Source organism: Erythrolamprus reginae, chromosome Z (genome assembly GCF_031021105.1).
Source record: "Erythrolamprus reginae isolate rEryReg1 chromosome Z, rEryReg1.hap1, whole genome shotgun sequence".
In the NCBI taxonomy this organism is placed as follows: Eukaryota; Metazoa; Chordata; class Lepidosauria; order Squamata; family Dipsadidae; genus Erythrolamprus; species Erythrolamprus reginae.
The window spans coordinates 151,130,816-151,150,544 of record NC_091963.1 but is presented as its reverse complement, the minus strand read 5'-3'; the positions used below and the strand labels follow the sequence as shown (position 1 = coordinate 151,150,544).

Sequence of the window (19,729 nt, the reverse complement as noted above, 5' to 3'; positions counted from 1 at the left end):
GTTGTTTACTTTCTTTATTTAACATTGTTATTATTGTTATTATTTCCTTTTATTCCTTAAATATGAAATTCAATCAAGTGAACATTTAAAAATGTACCACAAATATGTGATTGGCACTGATGGGTTGTTTATTGTTGTTGTTGTTTGTTATTACTACTATATTATTATTATTGTTGTTGTTGTTGATATTATTATTATTACAATTATTGTTATTTACTTTTATTCATTAAACATAAAATTCAGCCAAGTGAACATTTTAAAATGTATCAAAAATATTGACTGGCATGGATGGTTGATATGGGTATTATGATTATGATTATTAATTTACTATTATTATTATTATTGTTGTTGTTGTTGCAGTTGCTTTTGAAATTTGCCACCTATCCTACATCCAATAACTCCGGACAGCTGACAACGTGAAAACATTAAAGCATTAAGATTAAAATCTACAATTGTAGAAGCACAGCAAATAAAACGATTAGTGGGTAGAATTACTCCAGGTGGGAAAGGAGAGAAGCAGAACGTTTATAGGGAGGTGGGATGAAGGTTTAACTAAACACCTCCAGGAAGAGACTCCTGCATTGCCTTTGGCAGAGCCCGGTCCATAAGTCCAGACGATCCTTCATTTATGACCAGAGTGGGAGGCCAAAATTTCGGTGGCTGAGCCAGTGACTCTTCAGAGAGGGGCGACCGGACGTCTTCGTGACCTCAAAGCTCCGCCCATGGAATTCCCTATTGGGATTCCCCACCTTCTTTCCAGCCTCCAGATCCGCCAAAAACGCTGCCGCTGATCGCAAAAACGGCACTCCGCCAAGCGCCGCCGCCGGGCTGTAACCTTCTGAAACAGCCGGGCGCTTCTCGGCGGTCTCCGGAACCCGAACCTCCGGGTTTGGTGTTCGGGAGAATGCCGAGAAGCCCCCCGACTGTTTTAAAAGGTGACAGCCAGGCGGCAGTGCTCAGCGGAGCAACATTTTGCGATTTTTTTTTCCTTTTTGCACGCATTAATCGCTTTTACATTGTTTCCTATGGGAAACAATGTTTCGTCTTACAAACTTTTCGCCTTACGAACCCACTTCCGGAACCAATTAAGTTCGTAAGACGAGGTATTACTGTATAGTGCTATCTGTATATACTATTATTAATTTAATTTTCTTTGATTTTCTTCTGTACTTACGATTGTGTTTTCTTTTTTTAAAAAAGTGTAAAATTAATAAAGAATATTTAAAAAGAAAAATGGCCGTGAGTCCGTTTTTTACAGTGCCATTCTAACTATGGTCACTAAATAAACTGTCGTAAGTTGAGGACCGCCTGCAAATGCAGCCATATTTAACTCAGTGCGTTAAAACAAAGCCAATGTTCACTTTGTATCTCTGTGTGCCCGTGTGTGTTTTGCCAAACGCTGGAAGTCAACACAGATTTGGGGCCAAAACGCAACCCGTTGTGGCCGTTAAGTTGAGAAACATACCCCCTCCCCTTTGTCCCCTCTCTCTAGCTCCGGCTTTGGGGGTGGGCAGAGGGAAGTCCCCGCCCCCCGAAAGAAGGCCCGTGTGATTTCACCCCACCTTGGTCGATGCCGTTGATGTAGAAGTGAAGCGCGTTGTTCGACTTCCGGGTGAGGCCGATGTGGTCGCCTTCCTGCGAAGCGGGAGACACAAAGACGGGGGTGGGCCGTTCCTCTGACAGGGAGTGGAGGGTCCGAAAAGGAGGGAGGGGAGCCCCAGAGGACTCACCTGCAACTCATCCAAGCTGAACTCGCAATACTCCCGCCGGGTGCCTTTCCCGTTGGTGAGAATCCCGCAGCCGCTCATCATAATGGTTCCTTCGTGGGTTGAGTGGAGCATGACAAGAAGAACTGAGTGGGGACAAGGGCCGGCTGAGTGGGTCCTCTCCCCCCTCCCGCCCCTCCCTGGTGGAGGCACCACCCACCCTGAGAAATCCCCCCCCCCTTCTCTCCCCCCCCATGGATACGCACGAGTCGAGAAGTCACCTGAGCGCAGGTTCGTCATGGTGGCCGGATACTCCAGGTTGTTGGGGTTGTGGGTGGTCACCCCGATTTCGATGGAGCCCGACCACTTGTCCACCAGCTTGTCGATGCGGATCTGAGGGGAGACAGAAGCGGCGCCTTGAACTCCCAGGCGCCTGCTTTGAAATGTTTATTTCCCCGCTAAGGAAAAAACATAGCGGGACCCCCGCCCCACCAAATCTGGGCAATGCTTGTTTGTTTGTGCTGTGAGACATGGTCAGGTGTGCCGCGAAGCTCAGAGAGAGAAAGAAAACAAGAGAGAGAGAAAGAAAGAGAGAAAGCAAGAGAGAGAGAGAGAAAGCAAGCAAGAGGGAGAGAGAGAAAGAAAGCAAGAGAAAGAGAGAAAGAGAGAAAGAGAGAGAAAAAGAAAACAAGAGAGAAAGAGAGAAAACAAGAGAGAAAGCAAGAGAGAAAGCAAGAGAGAGAGAGAAAGAAAGCAAGAGAAAGAGAAAGAAAGAGAGAGAGAGGGAGGGTGGGAGAGAGAAAGACATAGAGGGAGGGAGGGAGAAAGAGAGCAAAAAAGAGAGAGAGAAAAAAGGGAGAGAAAAAAGGGAGAGAAAGAGGGAGGGAGAGAGAAATAAGAGCAAAAGGGAGGAAGAGAGAGAACATTTTTTGCTTAACTTTTTTTTTAGACCCCCCCTCTCCCCCCCGGTCAATGTGCCCCAGGGTTTTGTAAATGTAAAAAATGTGCCATGGCTCAAAAAAGGTTAAAAATCACTGGTCGATGGTATCAAAAACCGCTGAGAGGTCAAGGAGCACCAGGATAAAGGATAAACCCTCATCCCGGGCCCGCCAGAGATCCTCCATCAGCGCGACCGAAGCACTTTCCATGCTGTAGCCCGGCATGAATCCTGACTGCTGAGGACCTAGATAATGGGCTTCTTCCAAGGACCGCTGGAGCTGGACCGACACCACCTTCTCAACAACTTTCCCAGTTAAATTAGATGGTTTGAGGCTTTGAAATTGGATTTAAAGGGAAAAAAAAAGAACTTTAAAAGTTTAAATAATTAAAATAGAATCTTCTTGGCTTTCAATGATTTTTAAGAGTTTTTTGAGAACGAATTGGTGGAGCCCCCTGCTGGCCAAAGCTTTATTTTTATGAGAATCTTCTTTTACTTAGGAGAATTTGACGTCTGGGCACTGGCCTTGGAAAAGAGCAACTAACTGGATTATTGATATTGTGTCTGCAGAGGAGATTAAGAGATGAAAGGAGGTTTTGCAAATGTTGTGTGAGCCTGGACTTTGTTTGAACTGTTTTTGCAAAATATAACTAGGCTATTGGGAAGAGCTAGGGACATCTGGAGACACGAGGCGGTGAGAAAATGGGAATTCAAGAGATAAGAGAATTGTGTAAAGAGCTGGCTGGAGACTTTAAAGAGCTGAGAGGATGGATGAGTGGATTTATTCAAATCGCCAAGGAGCTCACAATTGAAGCTAATAGAAAACTACAGGACGTGATAGAATCAAAGGAGACGTTTGAAGAGTAGTAGATGCTTGGAACAAACTTCCAGCAGACGTGGTAGATAAATCCACAGTAACTGAATTTAAACCTGCCTGGGATAAACATACTGTATATCCATCCTGAGATAAAATACAGGAAATGCTATAAGGACAGACTAGATGGACCATGAGGTCTTTTTCTGCCATCAGTCTTCTATGTTTCTATGAATGAGAAAGGAAGGAAGGGAGGAAGGAAGGAATGAAGGATGGAAGGAAGGAAAGAAAGAAAGAGAAGGAAGGAAGGAAGGAAGGAAGGAAGGAAGGAATCCTAAGATAAAATACAGGAAATAGTATAAGGGCAGACTAGGTGGACCAGGAGGTCTTTTTCTGCCATCAGTCTTCTATGTTTCTATGAATGAGGAAGGAAGGAAGGAAGGAAGGAAGGAAGGAAGGAAGGAAGGAAGGGAGGAAGGAAGGAAGGGAGGAAGGAATGAAGGATGGAAGGAAGGAAGGAAAGAAAGAAAGGGAAGGAAGGAAGGAATGAATCCTAAGATAAAATACAGGAAATAGTATAAGGGCAGACTAGATGGACCAGGAGGTCTTTTTCTGCCGTCAGACTTCTATGTTTATATGAAGATGGAAATATAATTGATGTGCAGATGGAGGAAATAACAAGGGACTATGGTGAACTAAGCAATGATAAGAATGAAGTTATATTAGTTAGTGGACATGATATTAAATACTCTGATTATCAAATTTTGAGTGATGATATAACAAAGATTTTTAAGAATTGCAAAGATTTTAAAGAATTTTTAAGAATTTGCCAGACCCATCCTAGACTACTGCTCATCTGTCTGGAACCCATACCACATCTTCGACATCAACACCCTTGAAAATGTCCAAAGATACTTCACCAGAAGAGCCCTTCACTCCTCCACTCGAAACAGAACACCCTACGAAAGCAGACTAACAATCCTGGGTCTAGAAAGCTTAGAACTACGACGCCTAAAACACGATCTAAGTATTGCCCACAAGATCATATGCTGCAACGTCCTACCGGTCAATGACTACTTCAGCTTCAACCGCAACAACACAAGAGCACGCAACAGATTCAAACTTATTTTAACCGCTCCAAACTTGACTGTAAAAAATATGACTTCAGCAACTGAGTTGTCGAAGCGTGGAACCCATTACCTGACTCAGTAGTGTCAACCCCTAACCCCCAACATTTCTCCCTTAGACTCTCCACGATTGACCTCTCCAGATTCCTTAGAGGTCAGCAAGGGGCGTGCATAAGTGCACCAGTGTGCCTTCCGTCCCCTGTCCAATTGTCTCTCCTTATCTCATTTATCTTTTCTTCCTTTCAAATATGTTCACCTATACTTTTATATCTTTTCTTCTATTCTTTTCTTTACTTATATTATTACATATCTATTCTCTTCAATGTGTATTATGTATTGGACAAAATAAATAAATAAAATTAAATAAAATATGGAAAGGATTGATGACCACAGATTTTCCTATGAGCCCATTGAGACAAGCACAAATACGAAATGGAAAAGCTGTGGTCAATTCCCAGAATAAAAGAGGAGTTAAAAATAAAATTGATCTGTTGGGATTTTTAAGGAAGGGAAGGAGACAGAATAAAAAACGAAAGGGAAGGAAATGGGGATATAAAATGACTAGAAAGAAGTTTAAATTTGGATTTACACAAGAGACCTGGGATTATGAGAAGGGTTGCGATTACGAAAATGGTTGATTAGATGTAGACTAATTTCTAATTATCAGCTTTTATTAGATGTCTTATTTAGGATTTGATGTGTGGAATTTATGGAAATATTAGGTTTATTGATTGTATTAAAATTAGTTTAACTGAAATTAATGAAATGTATTAAATATGCTTAGAATTTTGGGAAATATTTGATTCGTTGAATATACTAAAATAGGTTCAGACAATTTGAATGAATGTATTAAGGAAATATTAGGTTGGTTGGTTGATTATATTAAAATAAGCTTAATTAGTTTTATTGAAATGAACAAATAAAGCAAGTTGAATTTGATAAGTAAAATTGGAATATAAGAATAGAGATACTTTTAAAGAAGTACTGTATATTAATAAAGCAAGTTGTAAAATTGGCATATAAAAACAGAGATGGTTTTGAAAGATTTATAATAGAAACATAGAAACATAGAAGTCTGACGGCAGAAAAAGACCTCATGGTCCATCTAGTCTGCCCTTATACTATTTTCTGTATTTTATCTTAGGATGGATATATGTTTATCCCAGGCATGTTTAAATTCAGTTACTGTGGATTTATCTACCACGTCTGCTGGAAGTTTGTTCCAAGGATCTACTACTCTTTCAGTAAAATAATATTTTCTCATGTTGCTTTTGATCTTTCCCCCAACTAACTTCAGATTGTGTCCCCTTGTTCTTGGGTTCACTTTCCTATTAAAAACACTTCCCTCCTGAACCTTATTGAAACCTTTAACATATTTAAATGTTTCGATCATGTCCCCCCTTTTCCTTCTGTCCTCCAGACTCTACAGGTTGAGTTCATGAAGTCTTTCCTGATACGTTTTATGCTTCAGACCTTCCACCATTCTTGTAGCCCGTCTTTGGACCCGTTCAATTTTGTCAATATCTTTTTGTAGGTGAGGTCTCCAGAACTGAACACAGTATTCCAAATGTGGTCTCACCAGCATTCTATATAGTGGGATCATAATCTCCCTCTTCCTGCTTGTTATACCTCTAGCTATGCAGCCAAGCATCCTACTTGCTTTCCCTACCGCCTGACTGCACTGTTCACCCATTTTGAGACTGTCAGAAATCACTACTCCTAAATCCTTTTCTTTTGAAGTATTTGCCAACACAGAACTGCCAATACAATACTCAGATTGAGGATTCCTTTTCCCCAAGTGCATTATTTTACATTTGGAAACATTAAACTGCAGTTTCCATTGCTTAGACCATTTATCTAGTAAAGCTAAATCATTTACCATATTACAGACGCCTCCAGGAATATCAACCCTATTGCACACTTTAGAGTCATCGGCAAATAGGCAAACCTTCCCTACCAAACCTTCCCCTATGTCACTCACAAAGATATTAAAAAGAATAGAACCCAGAACAGACCCTTGTGGCACACCGCTTGTAACCTGACTCTGCTCAGAATACTCGCCATTAACAATAACTCTCTGATGTCTACGCTTCAGCCAGCTGCAAATCCATTGAACTATCCAGGGATTAAGTCCAATCTTCACTAATTTATCTATCAGCTCTTTATGTGGAACCGTATCAAAGGCTTTGCTGAAGTCCAGGTAGGCAATATCCACGGCACCACCTTCATCCAACACCTTTGTGACACAGTCAAAGAAATCAATGAGATTAGTCTGACACGATTTGCCTTCAGTAAAGCCATGCTGATTTGGGTCTAATAAGTTATTGTTTTTTAGGTGCTGATTTATCCTCTTTTTGAGTAGAGTCTCCATCATTTTAACTACAACTGATGTCAAGCTAACTGGCCTGTAGTTACCAGCTTCTTCTCTACTGCCCTTCTTGTGGATAGGCACAACACTGGCCATTCTCCAATCCTCAGGAACTTCTCCTGTTAACAAGGATTGGTTAAACAAATCAGTCAGGGGGGTAGTAATGACAGATCTGAGTTCTTTAAGAACTCTGGGGTAGATGCCATCTGGACCCATTGCCTTATTTATCTTTAATCGTTCAAGTTCTTCTAAGACATCGGCTTCTAAGATCACTGGAGCTGAATCCGTACAGCTGGAAGCAATGCTATATCCCTCTATAGTATTATTTTGTAAGGTGTCTTTTGAGAAAACTGAACAGAAGTAGCTATTGAAATGGTCAGCGATCTCCTTATTCCCATTAATGCATGTATTTTTCCCGGTACTAAGCTTCGTGATGCCGCAGTTTTTCTTCTTCTTATCACTAATATATCTGAAGAAGGTTTTATCCCCCTTCTTTACAGATTTGGCAATTTCTTCCTCTTTTGAGGCTTTAGCAGCATATATTATCTGTTTCTCCTCCTTCTGTCTCATTTTATATACCTCCCTATCAGCTATACTTCCAGACTCTTTATACCTCCTAAAGGCAGCCTTTTTTTCATTGACTATAGCCCTTACATCATTGCTAAGCCATAGCGGTTTCTTCTTCCTTTTACCTTTAGTTATTTGTCTTATATACAGTCCAGTGGCTTTTAAGATGGCCTTTTTTAATACAGTCCACTGGATGCTCGCTCCTGCCATTTTATCCCTCCCCTTTAATTCATTATCTAAATATTCTCCCATTGCATTAAAATTTGTTTTTCTAAAATCCAATACTTTGGTTATAAAAATCAAATTAGTGAACAATAGATTATTTATGATGCACTGAAAAAAATGTATGAAATTGATTGAAGAGACTGGGAATTCTAGTTTCACCTTAGAAAAACCAGCTAAGTGACTTTGGGCAAAACACCGGGAGACTGGGAATTCTAGTTTCACCTTAGAAAAACCAGCTAGGTGAGTTTAGGCAAAACACCGGGAGACTGGGAATTCTAGTTTCACCTTAGAAAAACCAGCTAGGTGAGTTTAGGCAAAACACCGGGAGACTGGGAATTCTAGTTTCACCTTAGAAAAACCAGCTAGGTGAGTTTAGGCAAAACACCAGGAGACTGGGAGTTCTAGTTTCCCCCTTACCTCAAACATCTCGTTGTCCCGTAGCGGGCGGTTGGTCATGACCACGCCGTTGTTGAACTCGTCCAGCGGCCGGCGCCTCTCGGCTGTCTTGTTGTTGTTGCTGAGCTTGATGAGGGTGCCGCACTTCTCGTGGAAGAGCAGGGCGTCGTTGGAGGTCATGGGGGGCGCTCCGCTGGGGGGAGAACCCGAGGGGGGGCTGCCCAGGTTGACGTTCAGGAGGCTCCCGTTGTAAGCCGAGAGGATGGCGTTGCTCACCACCTCCGAGAGCTCCATGCTGGAGAAGCCTACGAGGGGAGGGCGTTTCGGGGGGGGGGGGAGTGTCAATGCGCGTGGTTGTGGATTCCAGCCCTGGTTGCCCATCTTGGAAAGGAAGGGGGGTTTTCCGATCGGGGCAAAGATAGCTCTCTCCCCCTCCCCCATTTTAGGCTTGGGTCATTCAAATCAGAAGCGAGTCTGCTCCAGCTACAAGAATTCTAGTCCCATGAGCTGGCGGGGTCTACTTTGGGCCAATCACCAGGAGATAGTAAGTTCTAGTCCCACTTTAAGATGACAACTGGCTGGGTGACTTTGGGCCAATCACTAGGAGATAGTAAGTTCTAGCCTCGCCTTTGGGCCAATTAAGAGTTGCCCAGATTCCCTTGGGAACGGCGGCATAAAAATTGAATGAATGAATAGTCAGGAGACGGTGAGTTCAAGTCTCGCCCACAGCCTGAAAGCAGACTGGGTGACTATGGGCCAATCACCAGGAGATCGGGAGTTCTACTCCCGTCTTAGACAAGGAAACTGAGTCACAGGTATCTAGGTAACGTTGGGCAGACTCTCTCTCTGGAGTCCAACCCACCTCACAGGGTTGTCGTTTTGAGGAGGGGGAGAGAGAGGAACAGGAGGAAGCCTTACGTAGGTTCCCTACTTTTGAATTATCGGAATATTTATTTATTTATCCAAGTGGGTTCAGGGCAGCTCTCAATAAAAGCAGGTAAGGGGGGGGGAATGTAAAAACCACGTCAAACGTGTTTAACAATTGTAAGGGTGGGAAGACGCCTAGCCCGCTGCTGGAAAACGTACAAATTATTATTATTCCTCCCCGTCTCCCCCTTATTTCAGGCAACTCACCGTTCTCCGTTTCCAGGCTGTTGGGGAATTTATCGGGCCGACTTTGGTTGCAAGGCGCTTCCAGGGCTAGAGAGAAGGAGGAGGAGGAAGGTGAGAAGAAGGCTATTCCTTGCGCTGCCACAGGCCACGTTTCCAGGGAACAAGCCAAGAATCCTGGCTTAAGGTCCTGAAGGGGCAGCCAAGAACCCCAGGAGGGCAGAGATTGTTGCAAAAGACGGTTCCGTATGGGACCCCAGGAGAGGGACCCCGTTCTTCAACTGGGCTTGGTTACCCGCTGGGCGCCCAGACCCACCCTTAAAATGCAGACCCTTCCCTGCCCTCCCTTCCCAACTCCTGATAGAGACAGTCCTCGACTTACGACCGCTGCCGAGCTGAACATTTTAGTCTCAAAGCGAGGCGACCGCAAAGTGAGCTTCCACCCAGTCTAACGACTTTCCTCACCGCCTTCATTAAGCTCTGATGTTTGAGTACTCTGTTCCGTTAAGCAAATCCGGTTCGCCAGGAGGTCGCAAAAGGTGAATCCAGTTTCCCCTACATCCCCCCCGCCCGGTCATAAAGACGAGTCAGCAGCCAAGAGTCTGAATTTGGATCACGGAAATGCGGGGATGCTACCAGGGGGCCGTTAAGTGTGAAAAACAGGCGTGACCTCCCTCTGCCCACCCCGAAAGCTGGAGCTAGAGAGAGGGGACAAAGGGGAGGGGGTATGTTTCTCAACTTAACGACCACAACGGGTGACGTTTTGGCCCCAAATCTGTGTTGACTTCCAGCGTTTGGCCAAACGCACATGGACACACAGAGATACAAAGTGAACATTGCCTTTGTTTAACGCATTGACTTAAATATGGCTGCATTTTACAGGCGGTCCTCAACTTACGACAGTTTATTTAGTGACCATAGTTAGAATGGCACTGAAAAAAACGGACTCACAGCCATTTTTCTTTTTAAATATTCTTTATTAATTTTCCACTTTTTAACGGGTGACTTTTTTCCCCCAATGCTGTTGTTAACTTCGGTCACTAAACGGTCGCAAGTCAAGGACTACCTGTATTTAGAGAGGTGCCAAAGCGCCAGACAGCCATAGGGGATGAACCATCGCGCATATCCAGCCGGCGACATCGACAGCAAGTGGTCTCCTTACCAAAATCCCAGGCCTTTCACTTCTCCTCCTTCCGTCCCAAATCGCCCCACGTTAGTTCTCAAAGACTAGTGTTTAAGACTGGTGGATTCCAAACTCCCAGAAGGCAATCAATCAATCAATCCAAAGCCGGACGAGACCTTGGAGGTCTTCTAGTCCAGTCCGCCGCCACTCAGGGCAGGAGACCCTATAGCCATGAGGGAAAACCTATGGCACCCAAGGAAAAGGTTTCACCGCCCTATGCTACCTCAGAGATATGCCTATCTCGTCTCTTCTTAAAAAAAACCCGTCCATGGCTGGAGCGCCCACAACCTCTGGTGGCAAGGAGTTCCACCGGCTAATTGTTCTCACGGTCAGAAAATTCCTCCTCAATTCCAAGTTACTTCTCTCCTTGGTGGGTTTCCATCTGTTGTTTCTTGTCCTGCCTTCAGAGGCTTTTGGAAAATAGGTGCCCCCCCCTTCTTTGGGGCAGCCCTTCAAATATGGGAAGACTTGTCACATCTCCCCTCCTCCTTTTTATCCCCAAATCCGAATCCTGCAAGCATGGCTACATAGAAACACAGAAGACTGACAGCAGAAAAAGACCTCCTGGTCCATCTAGTCTGCCCTTATACTATTTCCTATATTTTATCTTAGGATGGATCTATGTTTATCCCAGGCATGTTTCAATTCAGTTACTGTGGTTTTACCAACCACGTCTGCTGGAAGTGTGTTCCAAGCATCTACTACTCTTTCAGTGAAATAATATTTTCTCCTGTTGCTTTTGATCTTTCCCCCAACTAACCTCAGATTGTGCCCCCTTGTTCTTGTGTTTTCCTATTAAAAACACTTCCCTCCTGAACCTTATTTAACCCTTTATAGAAGCATAGAAACATAGAAGTCTGACGGCAGAAAAAGACCTCATGGTCCATCTAGTCTGCCCTTATACTATTTTCTGTATTTTATCTTAGGATGGATATATGTTTATCCCAGGCATGTTTAAATTCAGTTACTGTGGATTTATCTACCACGTCTGCTGGAAGTTTGTTCCAAGGATCTACTACTCTTTCAGTAAAATAATATTTTCTCATGTTGCTTTTGATCTTTCCCCCAACTAACTTCAGATTGTGTCCCCTTGTTCTTGTGTTCACTTTCCTATTAAAAACACTTCCCTCCTGGACCTTATTTAACCCTTTAATATATTTAAATGTTTCGATCATGTCCCCCCTTTTCCTTCTGTCCTCCAGACTCTACAGATGGAGTTCATGAAGTCTTTCCTGATATGTTTTATGCTTAAGACCTTCCACCATTCTTGTAGCCCGTCTTTGGACCCATTCAATTTTATCCATCTCTTTTTGTAGGTGAGGTCTCCAGAACTGAACACAGTATTCCAAATGTGGTCTCACCAGCATTCTATATAGTGGGATCATAATCTCCCTCTTCCTGCTTGTTATACCTCTAGCTATGCAGCCAAGCATCCTGCTTGCTTTCCCTACCGCCTGACTGCACTGTTCACCCATTTTGAGACTGTCAGAAATCACTACCCCTAAATCATATTTATCATATTTAAATGTTTCGATCGTGTCCCCCCTTTCCCTTCTGTCCTCCAGACTATACAGATGGAGTCCATGACGTCTTTCCTGGTTCACACCAGGTTTAATCCCCACCAGGCCTCTTTAATTATTATTATTAATTGCATTTTTGTGCCGCCCATCTCCGAGGACTCGGGGCAGCTTACCACATATAACAAAACAATGTATAACATCTTAAATCCAGTTAATTAAATATAAAATCTAAAAAAATCTAAATTTAATCCTCTCAAGTTGCTCTTCTCGGTGCTTTTTCTGAAAATCTCAACCTTTTTTGGGGGGGTAATGTGGATGCAGAATATTGCAAATGTGGCCTTACGCTTAGAAAAACTTCTCATTTTGAATGTACATCAAGTATTGTTACGTGTATGTGTTTCTTTCTTTCTTTTTTTGTTTGTCTGTATGTTTAGGTTAGGTCCCACAGAGTTGGCCTTCTCCGTGTCCCGTCGACGAAACAATGTCGCCTGGCGGGACCCAGGGGAAGAGACTTCTCTGTGGCGGCCCTGATCCTCTGGAATCAACTCCCCCAGGAGATTAGGACTGCCCCCACCCTCCTTGCCTTTCGCAAACTCTTTAAAGCACATCTCTGTCGTCAGGCATGGAGAAATTGATTGCCCTGTACCATTCTGTTTTATGCATGGTTTGTATGAGATGTATGATTGTTTTTATATTAATGGGTTTTAAATTCTTTTAACTATTGGATTTGTACTGTTTTTTATTGTTGTGAGCTGCCCCGAATCTTCGGAGAGGGGCGGCATACAAATCTAATAAATAAATAAAATAAATAAATAAGTAATTGTCTTCTTTAAAATTTTAAAATTTCAATAAAAACTATTTTTAAAAATGAATGTACCTCAACAGGCATACATTAAAATGTAATTTGACTGCCTGCAACTCTCACCACTTCCGAGGTGCACCACGGAAACATGACAAAATAAATAAATAAATACAAATTATGCCTACGCCGACATATATTAATCCTTAATGAATTCTGGAAGCTGATATCCACTCTTCTTAAATTGGAGGAATTGCCATGATAGGCAAGCCCAAAGTTGAAGGCAGAGATTTGGAGAAAGACACCCCGTGCTTTCTCTAGGTTCACTGATTTCTAACGTTCGCGCGTGGGAATAAAATGGTGGCGCTATTCACATGTGGCCCTTGCTATTTTCAAGATCACGTGAAGGGTTAATACCATTTTATAAGGCCACACTTGGAATCCTGCATCCAGTTTTGGTCACCATGACATAAAAAAAGGATGTTGAGACTCTAGAAAGAGGGCAGAGAAGAGCAACAAAGAGGACTAGGGGCCTGGAGGCTAAAACATATGAAGAACAGTTGCAGGAACTGGGTTTATGTCTAGTTTAATGAAAAGAAGGACCAGGGGAGACAGGATAGCAGTGTTCCAGTATCTCAGGGGTTGCCACAAAGAAGGAAGAGTCAAGCTATTCTCCAAAGCACCGGAGGGTAGAACAAGAAGCAATGGGTGGTAACTAAACAAGGAGAGAAGCAACTTAGGACTAAGGAGAAATTTCCTAACAGTCAGAACAGTTAATCAATTGAACTGCCTGCCTCCAGAAGTTGTGAATATTCCAACACTGGAAGTTTTAATGCAGATGTTGGACAACCATCTGTCTGAAGTAGTGGAGGGTTTCCTGCCTGAGTAAGGGGTTGGACTAGGTTATATTCTATTCTAATTTTCTATCCAATCCTACTCTACTCTTCTATTCTAGTCTATTGTTCTGTTCTGTTCTAAATTTTCTATCCTTTCCTACTCTATCTTCTATTCTATAATTATTTTATTCTATTATTATTATTCTATTCAATTCCAATCCATCATAATTTCTTCTATTCTATTCCATTCCATTCCAATTCCTTTCCATTCCATGTAGAAGACTATGATATGATGAATGTCAGTTGAATGGTTTTAAATGTTTGGAATTTCAAATGTAGCTTTTATGGTTGGATTTTATAACTATCTACCTTGTATTCCTTTTGTATTCTGTAAGATGCCCTAACTCCCTGGAGAAGGGCGCCTAGAAATAAAGAAATAAATTCTATTCCATTCTATAATATTCTATTCTTGACAAATGTCTTTTTTCTTTTATGTACACTGGGAGCATATGTGCCAATGGCAAATTCCTAGTGTGTCCAACCACACTTGGCCAATAAAGAATTCTATTCTATTCTCTTTTCTATTCTCTATTGTATAATCTATTCTATTTTTCTATGTTCTATTCCATTATATATTCTATTCCAGTGATGGCAAACCTTTTTTTCATCAGGTGCCGAAACAGCGTGGACATGCACATCTTTCAGCTGTGGCGAGGGGGGCGTTTACCCAAGTTCGCCTGGTGCACCAGTTGTGGCCCTATTTGGACCGGGACTCACTGCTCACAGTCACTCATGCCCTCATCACCTCGAGGCTCGACTACTGTAACACTCTCTACATGGGGCTACCTTTGAAAAGTGTTCGGAAACTTCAGATCGTGCAGAATGCATCTGTGAGAGCAGTCATGGGCTTTCCCAAATATGCCCATGTCACACCAACACTCCGCAGTCTGCATTGGTTGCCGATCAGTTTCCGGTCACAATGCAAAGTGTTGGTTATGACCTATAAAGCCCTTCATGGCATCGGACCAGAATATCTCAGGGACCACCTTCTGCCGCACGAATCCCAGTGACCAGTTAGGTCCTACAGAGTTGGCCTTCTCCGGGTCCCGTTGACTAAACAATGTCATCTGGCGGGTCCCAGGGGAAGAGCCTTCTCTGTGGCGGCCCCGACCCTCTGGAACCAGCTCCCGCCAGAGATCAGAATTGCCCCCACCCTCCTTGCCTTTCATAAGCTCCTTAAAACCCACCTCTGTCGTCAGGCATGGGGGAATTGAGATATTCCTTCCCCCTAGGCTTATAAAATTTATGCATGGTATATTTGTGTGTATGTTTGGTTTTTAATAAGAGTTTTTAGTTATTTTAAATATTAGATTTGTTATATGTTTGTCACTTTGTTGTGAGCCGCCCCGAGTCTGCGGAGAGGGGCGGCATACAAATCTAAATAATAAATAAATAAATAAATGTTGTTTTATTACTGTTGTTAGCCATCCCGAGTCTACGGAGAGGGGCGGCATACAAATCAAATCAAATCAAATCAAATCAAATCAAATCAAATCAAATCAATGAGTGCCCGCACCCCTAATCCAATGCCTGGGAAGGGCCAAAACAGCTTTGCCCACCCACCCAGAGGCCCTCTGGAGGCCAGAAACAGCCTGTTTCCCAACTTCTGGTGGGCCCAGTAGGCTCGTGTTTCCCCCTCCTCTGGCTTCCCTGGAGCCGGGGGAGGGTAAAAACGCCCTCCCCCATCCCCCAGTGGGCTCTCTGGAGGCCAAAAATGCCCTCCCAGAGACTCTGTGTGAGACAAAAATCAGCTGGCCGGCACACACATGCGCGCTGGAACTGAGCGAGGGCAATTTATTTATTATTTATTTATTACTTAGATTTGTATGCCGCCCCTCTCCGAAGACTCGGGGCTCACGTGCCAGCAGATACTGTGCCATAGGTTCACTATCACTATTCTATTCTTGACAAATGTCTCTTTTCTTTTACGTACACTGAGAGCATATGTGCCAATAGCAAATTCCTTGCGTGTCCAATCACACTTGGCCAACAAAGAATTCTATTCTGTTCTATTCTTTTTTCTATTTTTTATTGTACATTCTATTCTATTCTCTATTCTATTCTATTGTATATTCTATTCTATTCTATTTTTCTATATTCTATTCTAGTCTTTATTCCATTCCATTCTATTTTATTCTATACAAATGTCTCTTTTCTTTTATGTACACTGAGAGCCTCTGTGCCAATGGCAAATTCCTTGTGTGTCCAATCAACCTTGGCCAATAAAATTCTATTCTATTCTCTTTTCTATTCTCTATTGTATATTCTATTACCTATTCTGTTGTATTCTATTCTATTCTTGACAAATGTCTCTTTTCTTTTATGTACACTGAGAGCCTAGGTGCCAATGGCAAATTCCTTCTGTCTTCTTTTTTGTATATTCTATTCTATATTCTATTGTAGTCTTTATTCCATTCTATTCTATTCAAATGTCTCTTTTCTTTTACGTACACGGACAGCATATGTACCAATGTCAAATTCCTTGTGTGTCCAATCAACCTTGGCAAATAAAATTCTATTCTATTCTATTCAACTTCTATGCCGCCCAATCGCGAAGGACTCAGGGCGTCTTACAACAGTATAAAATTACAAGTAACAGTATTCAACTTTATTGTCTGCTTTCTCAACGCTTACACACATCCCCACAAAAACCCTCCGCTGTCCTTTGGCGGGGTACCTTCATCGCGGGAGGCTCCCTCTTCCGCTTCGTCCGCGTTCCCCGGCACCACGGTGATCTGGGTGCACTTGCCGTACAGGTCGACCACGGCCCAGACGCGGGGAGGGATGCCCGTGGCCGCCACGCCGCAGTCCTGTCCGTTGACCCAGAGGCGCAGCTCCCCGTTGGTCGTCCGCTGGATGCCGACCCGGTCGCCTTCGCCCAGCTGGTCCAGGTCCTGCCCGTATTCCTCCAGGATGGAGCGCCCATCGCGCAGGACGGAGCAGCCAGAGATGATCCAGGACCCCCCCTTCAGGCCCGTGGCGCTGCTGGGGAAGTCCAGGTGGTTCGGGTCCAGGGCCGTCAGCCCGATCTCCAAGGAGCCGCTCCACGAGTTGACCTGCCGGGGAAGGGGGACAGGAAGGGGAAAGACAATTTAAGGGCCGTTGTGATTCGCACCCGGCACCAGCAAAAGAAGCTCAGACCCTCCTCAACGGGAGGGGGCGTATTTGGGGATGGGGGAGCCATAAAGTTCCAACAGAGGGTATTCTGTCCTATGGGCCCTTCCCCTGCAACCCTCCCCTCCAGGGTCTCTTCTGCCCCCCAGAAGGAAGGGAAGCCTCCGACCTCAATCCCCCACTGACTCAGCATTTATTTGGGGACCCCCCTCCTGCATCCCCCTTCCCCTGTCATATTTTTGAGTGGGGGTAGGTCTCAGAAAGCCAGCTTGGGTCCTGGAAGTGTTTTCTAAGCGGGGGGTCTCTGTCTTTGGGGGTCTCCCGCCCCCACTTTGCACCCTGGAGAGATGCCGTAGGAGAAAAAGGATGGGGGTTGGGAAGAAATAGATGGGTGGGAGGGAGGGGCAGAAGGGGAGGGGCAGTTCTGCATCTCTAGCTCTCTCCCTGCCTTCCCTACATAAGAACCTAAGAGCCCTGCTGAATGGGGCCAAAGCCCCCCTAGTCCAGCATTCTGTGCCCCACAGTGCCCCCCCCAATTGTCCATGGGGATCTTGAGCAGAAAGAGAAGACAAGACCCTCCCTTTCCCCTGACCCCCAACAAATGGGACCCAAGGGAACCCTGCCTGCCTCAACCAACATAGAGGCGGCACTTGGACATCCGTTTCAATCACCACCTATGATACACTTGGCATCCATGAATCTGTCTCATCCTGCCTTGAAGCTCTCCAGGCTGACAGCTGTCATTACCTCTTCTGGAAGGGAATCCCATCAACCAAGGACCCTCAGGGTGAAGAAATATTTCCCTTGATTTGTCCTCCCTTTCTTACCTATGAGCTTTAGGGAGAGACCCCTCCTCCTAGTATTGTGTCCTCTATCCACCTTTTCTATCCCATGCAGGATTTTATACACTTCAATCAAGTCCCCCCCCCCTTCAACGCCGTCTTTCAAGGCAGAAGAGACCTGAGGCTGTGCTCTCACTTAAGACCATTTCCTACTTATTTTGGTGACCCCTCCCCATGGGACCCCTCCCGTGCGATCCCCAAGGCTCCACTCATTCCCCAATTCCACTTGGAGGCAGTAGCCCAATTCCGTCGCCCCCCCAAACTCCCCCACCTGGTTGGCTCGCCCCTCTCCAGTGACCCCAATCATTGGCTCAGACTTCCTATGGGGACTCCCTCCCTTCCTCCGGCCCCTTCCCCTGCAACCCCCGCCTCCAGGGTCTCTTCTGCCCCCCAGAAGGAAGGGAAACCTCCGACCTCAATCTCCTGCTGATTCCACCTTTATTTGGGGACCCCCCCTCCTGCATCCCCCTTCTCCAGGTCTCCCATCTCCCACACCATATTTTTGTCCCCAAGACCCTCAATTCCTCTCCTGTCCCCTTCTCTGAATCCCCCCCAGAGGCTCTGCCCCACTCCTGCCGGGCCTCTCCCCCCTCGCCAATTGCTTCAGCCTTCATTTGGAGACCCCTCCCCTCTCCTGCCCTTCTCCTCCCCCCTCTCATGGGGCATCTCTCCATCCCCAAGACCCGCTACCCAATTTATCCCCTCCTTGCCCACCTGCAGCACCACCCCTGTGACCCCCTCCAGGGTCTTCCCCCTCCCACAGGACACCTACATCCCCAAGACCCCAATTGCTCCAGCCTTCATTTGGGGACCCCTCCCCATCCTGTCCTGCCCTTTTCTTTCTCCCACCCACCACAGGGCATCTCCATCCTCAAGACCCCCTGCTCCCCTCCTTCCCGTGACCCACCAAAGTCCTCCCCCTGCCACAGTGCATCTCTCCATCTCCAAGACCCCCTCCCCAATAGCTTCATTTGGAGACCTCTGTCCTGCCCTTCCTTCTCCCTTTGCCCCCACCCCTGACCCCCAGTGCTCTCCCCCTCCCACAGGGCATCTCTCCATCCCGGAGACCTCCCCTCAATTCTTCCTCTCCTTGCCCCCCTGCTCCCCTCCTGCAGCCCCCCTTCCCCTGCAACCTCCCCCCAAAGTCCTCCCACCTCCCACAGGGCACATCCATCCTCAAGAGACCCCTTCCCCTCCCCTCTTCCTCCCTTCCACACCGCAACCCCAATGTCTTCCCCCTTTGCCCCCTCCTCTGAGACCCCCCCCGAGGCTATGCCCCTCCATCCCCAATTGCTCCACCCTTCATTTGGGGACCTCTCCCCTATCCTGCCCTTCTCCTCCTCCCTGCAGCGCTCTCCATCCCCCAACTCCCCCAATTCCTCCTCCCCTCAACCCCCTGTGCCGCTCCTGCAGCCCCTACCCCCAAGGTCCTCACCCCCACAAGGCATGTCCATCCTCAGGACTCCAACTTTTTCTCCGCCTGTCCCCTCCTCTGAGACCTCCAACACTCTCCCCTCTCCCACAGGATATCTCTCCATCCCCAAGACCTCCCCTCAATTCTTCCCTCCCTTGTCCCCCTGCGGCCCCACCAAAGTCCTTCCCCTCCCACAGGGCATCTCTCTATCTCCTAGAACCCCTCCTCAATTGCTTCAGCCTTCATTTGGGGACCCTTCCCCCATCCTGCCCTTCTGATCTTCCTCCCCACCACAACAAAGCATCTCCACCCCCAAGACTCCCAATTCCTTCTCCTCTACCCCTTCCTCCTCTGAGACCCCTGAGGCTCTGCCCCCTCCCACAGGTCCTCTTCATCCTCAAGACCCCCCAATTCCTCCTTTCTTTGCCCCCTGCTTCCCTCCTGCAGCCCCTACCCTTCCCCTGCGACACCCCCCCCCCGACCTAGGTCCTCCCTGCTCCCATCTGCATTCCCAGGATCCCCTCCCCAATTGCTTCAGTCTTCATCTAGGAACCCCTACCCTATCCTGCCCTTCTCCTCCTTCTACAACCTCCCCCAGGTCCTTTCCATCCCCAAGCCCCCCCCATCCCTCCTCCCTTTGCCCCCCTGCTCCCCTCCTGCGACCCAGGTCCTTCCCCCCTCCCACAGGGCGCGTCCAAAATCCCTTGCTCC

The 19,729-nt window shown here is 45.8% G+C and overlaps 1 protein-coding gene across 1 annotated transcript in view; it reads right to left on the bottom strand.

The window, feature by feature from the left end:
* NEURL4 (neuralized E3 ubiquitin protein ligase 4) overlaps window positions 1–19,729 on the bottom strand; it is a 54,009-nt gene that overhangs the window by 33,689 nt on the left and 591 nt on the right. Inside the window, 6 exon segments of the mRNA XM_070728733.1 lie at window positions 1,563–1,635; window positions 1,731–1,852; window positions 1,973–2,099; window positions 8,162–8,445; window positions 9,275–9,340; window positions 16,326–16,704. Of these exon segments, the coding sequence (XP_070584834.1) occupies window positions 1,563–1,635; window positions 1,731–1,852; window positions 1,973–2,099; window positions 8,162–8,445; window positions 9,275–9,340; window positions 16,326–16,704 (1,051 nt within the window).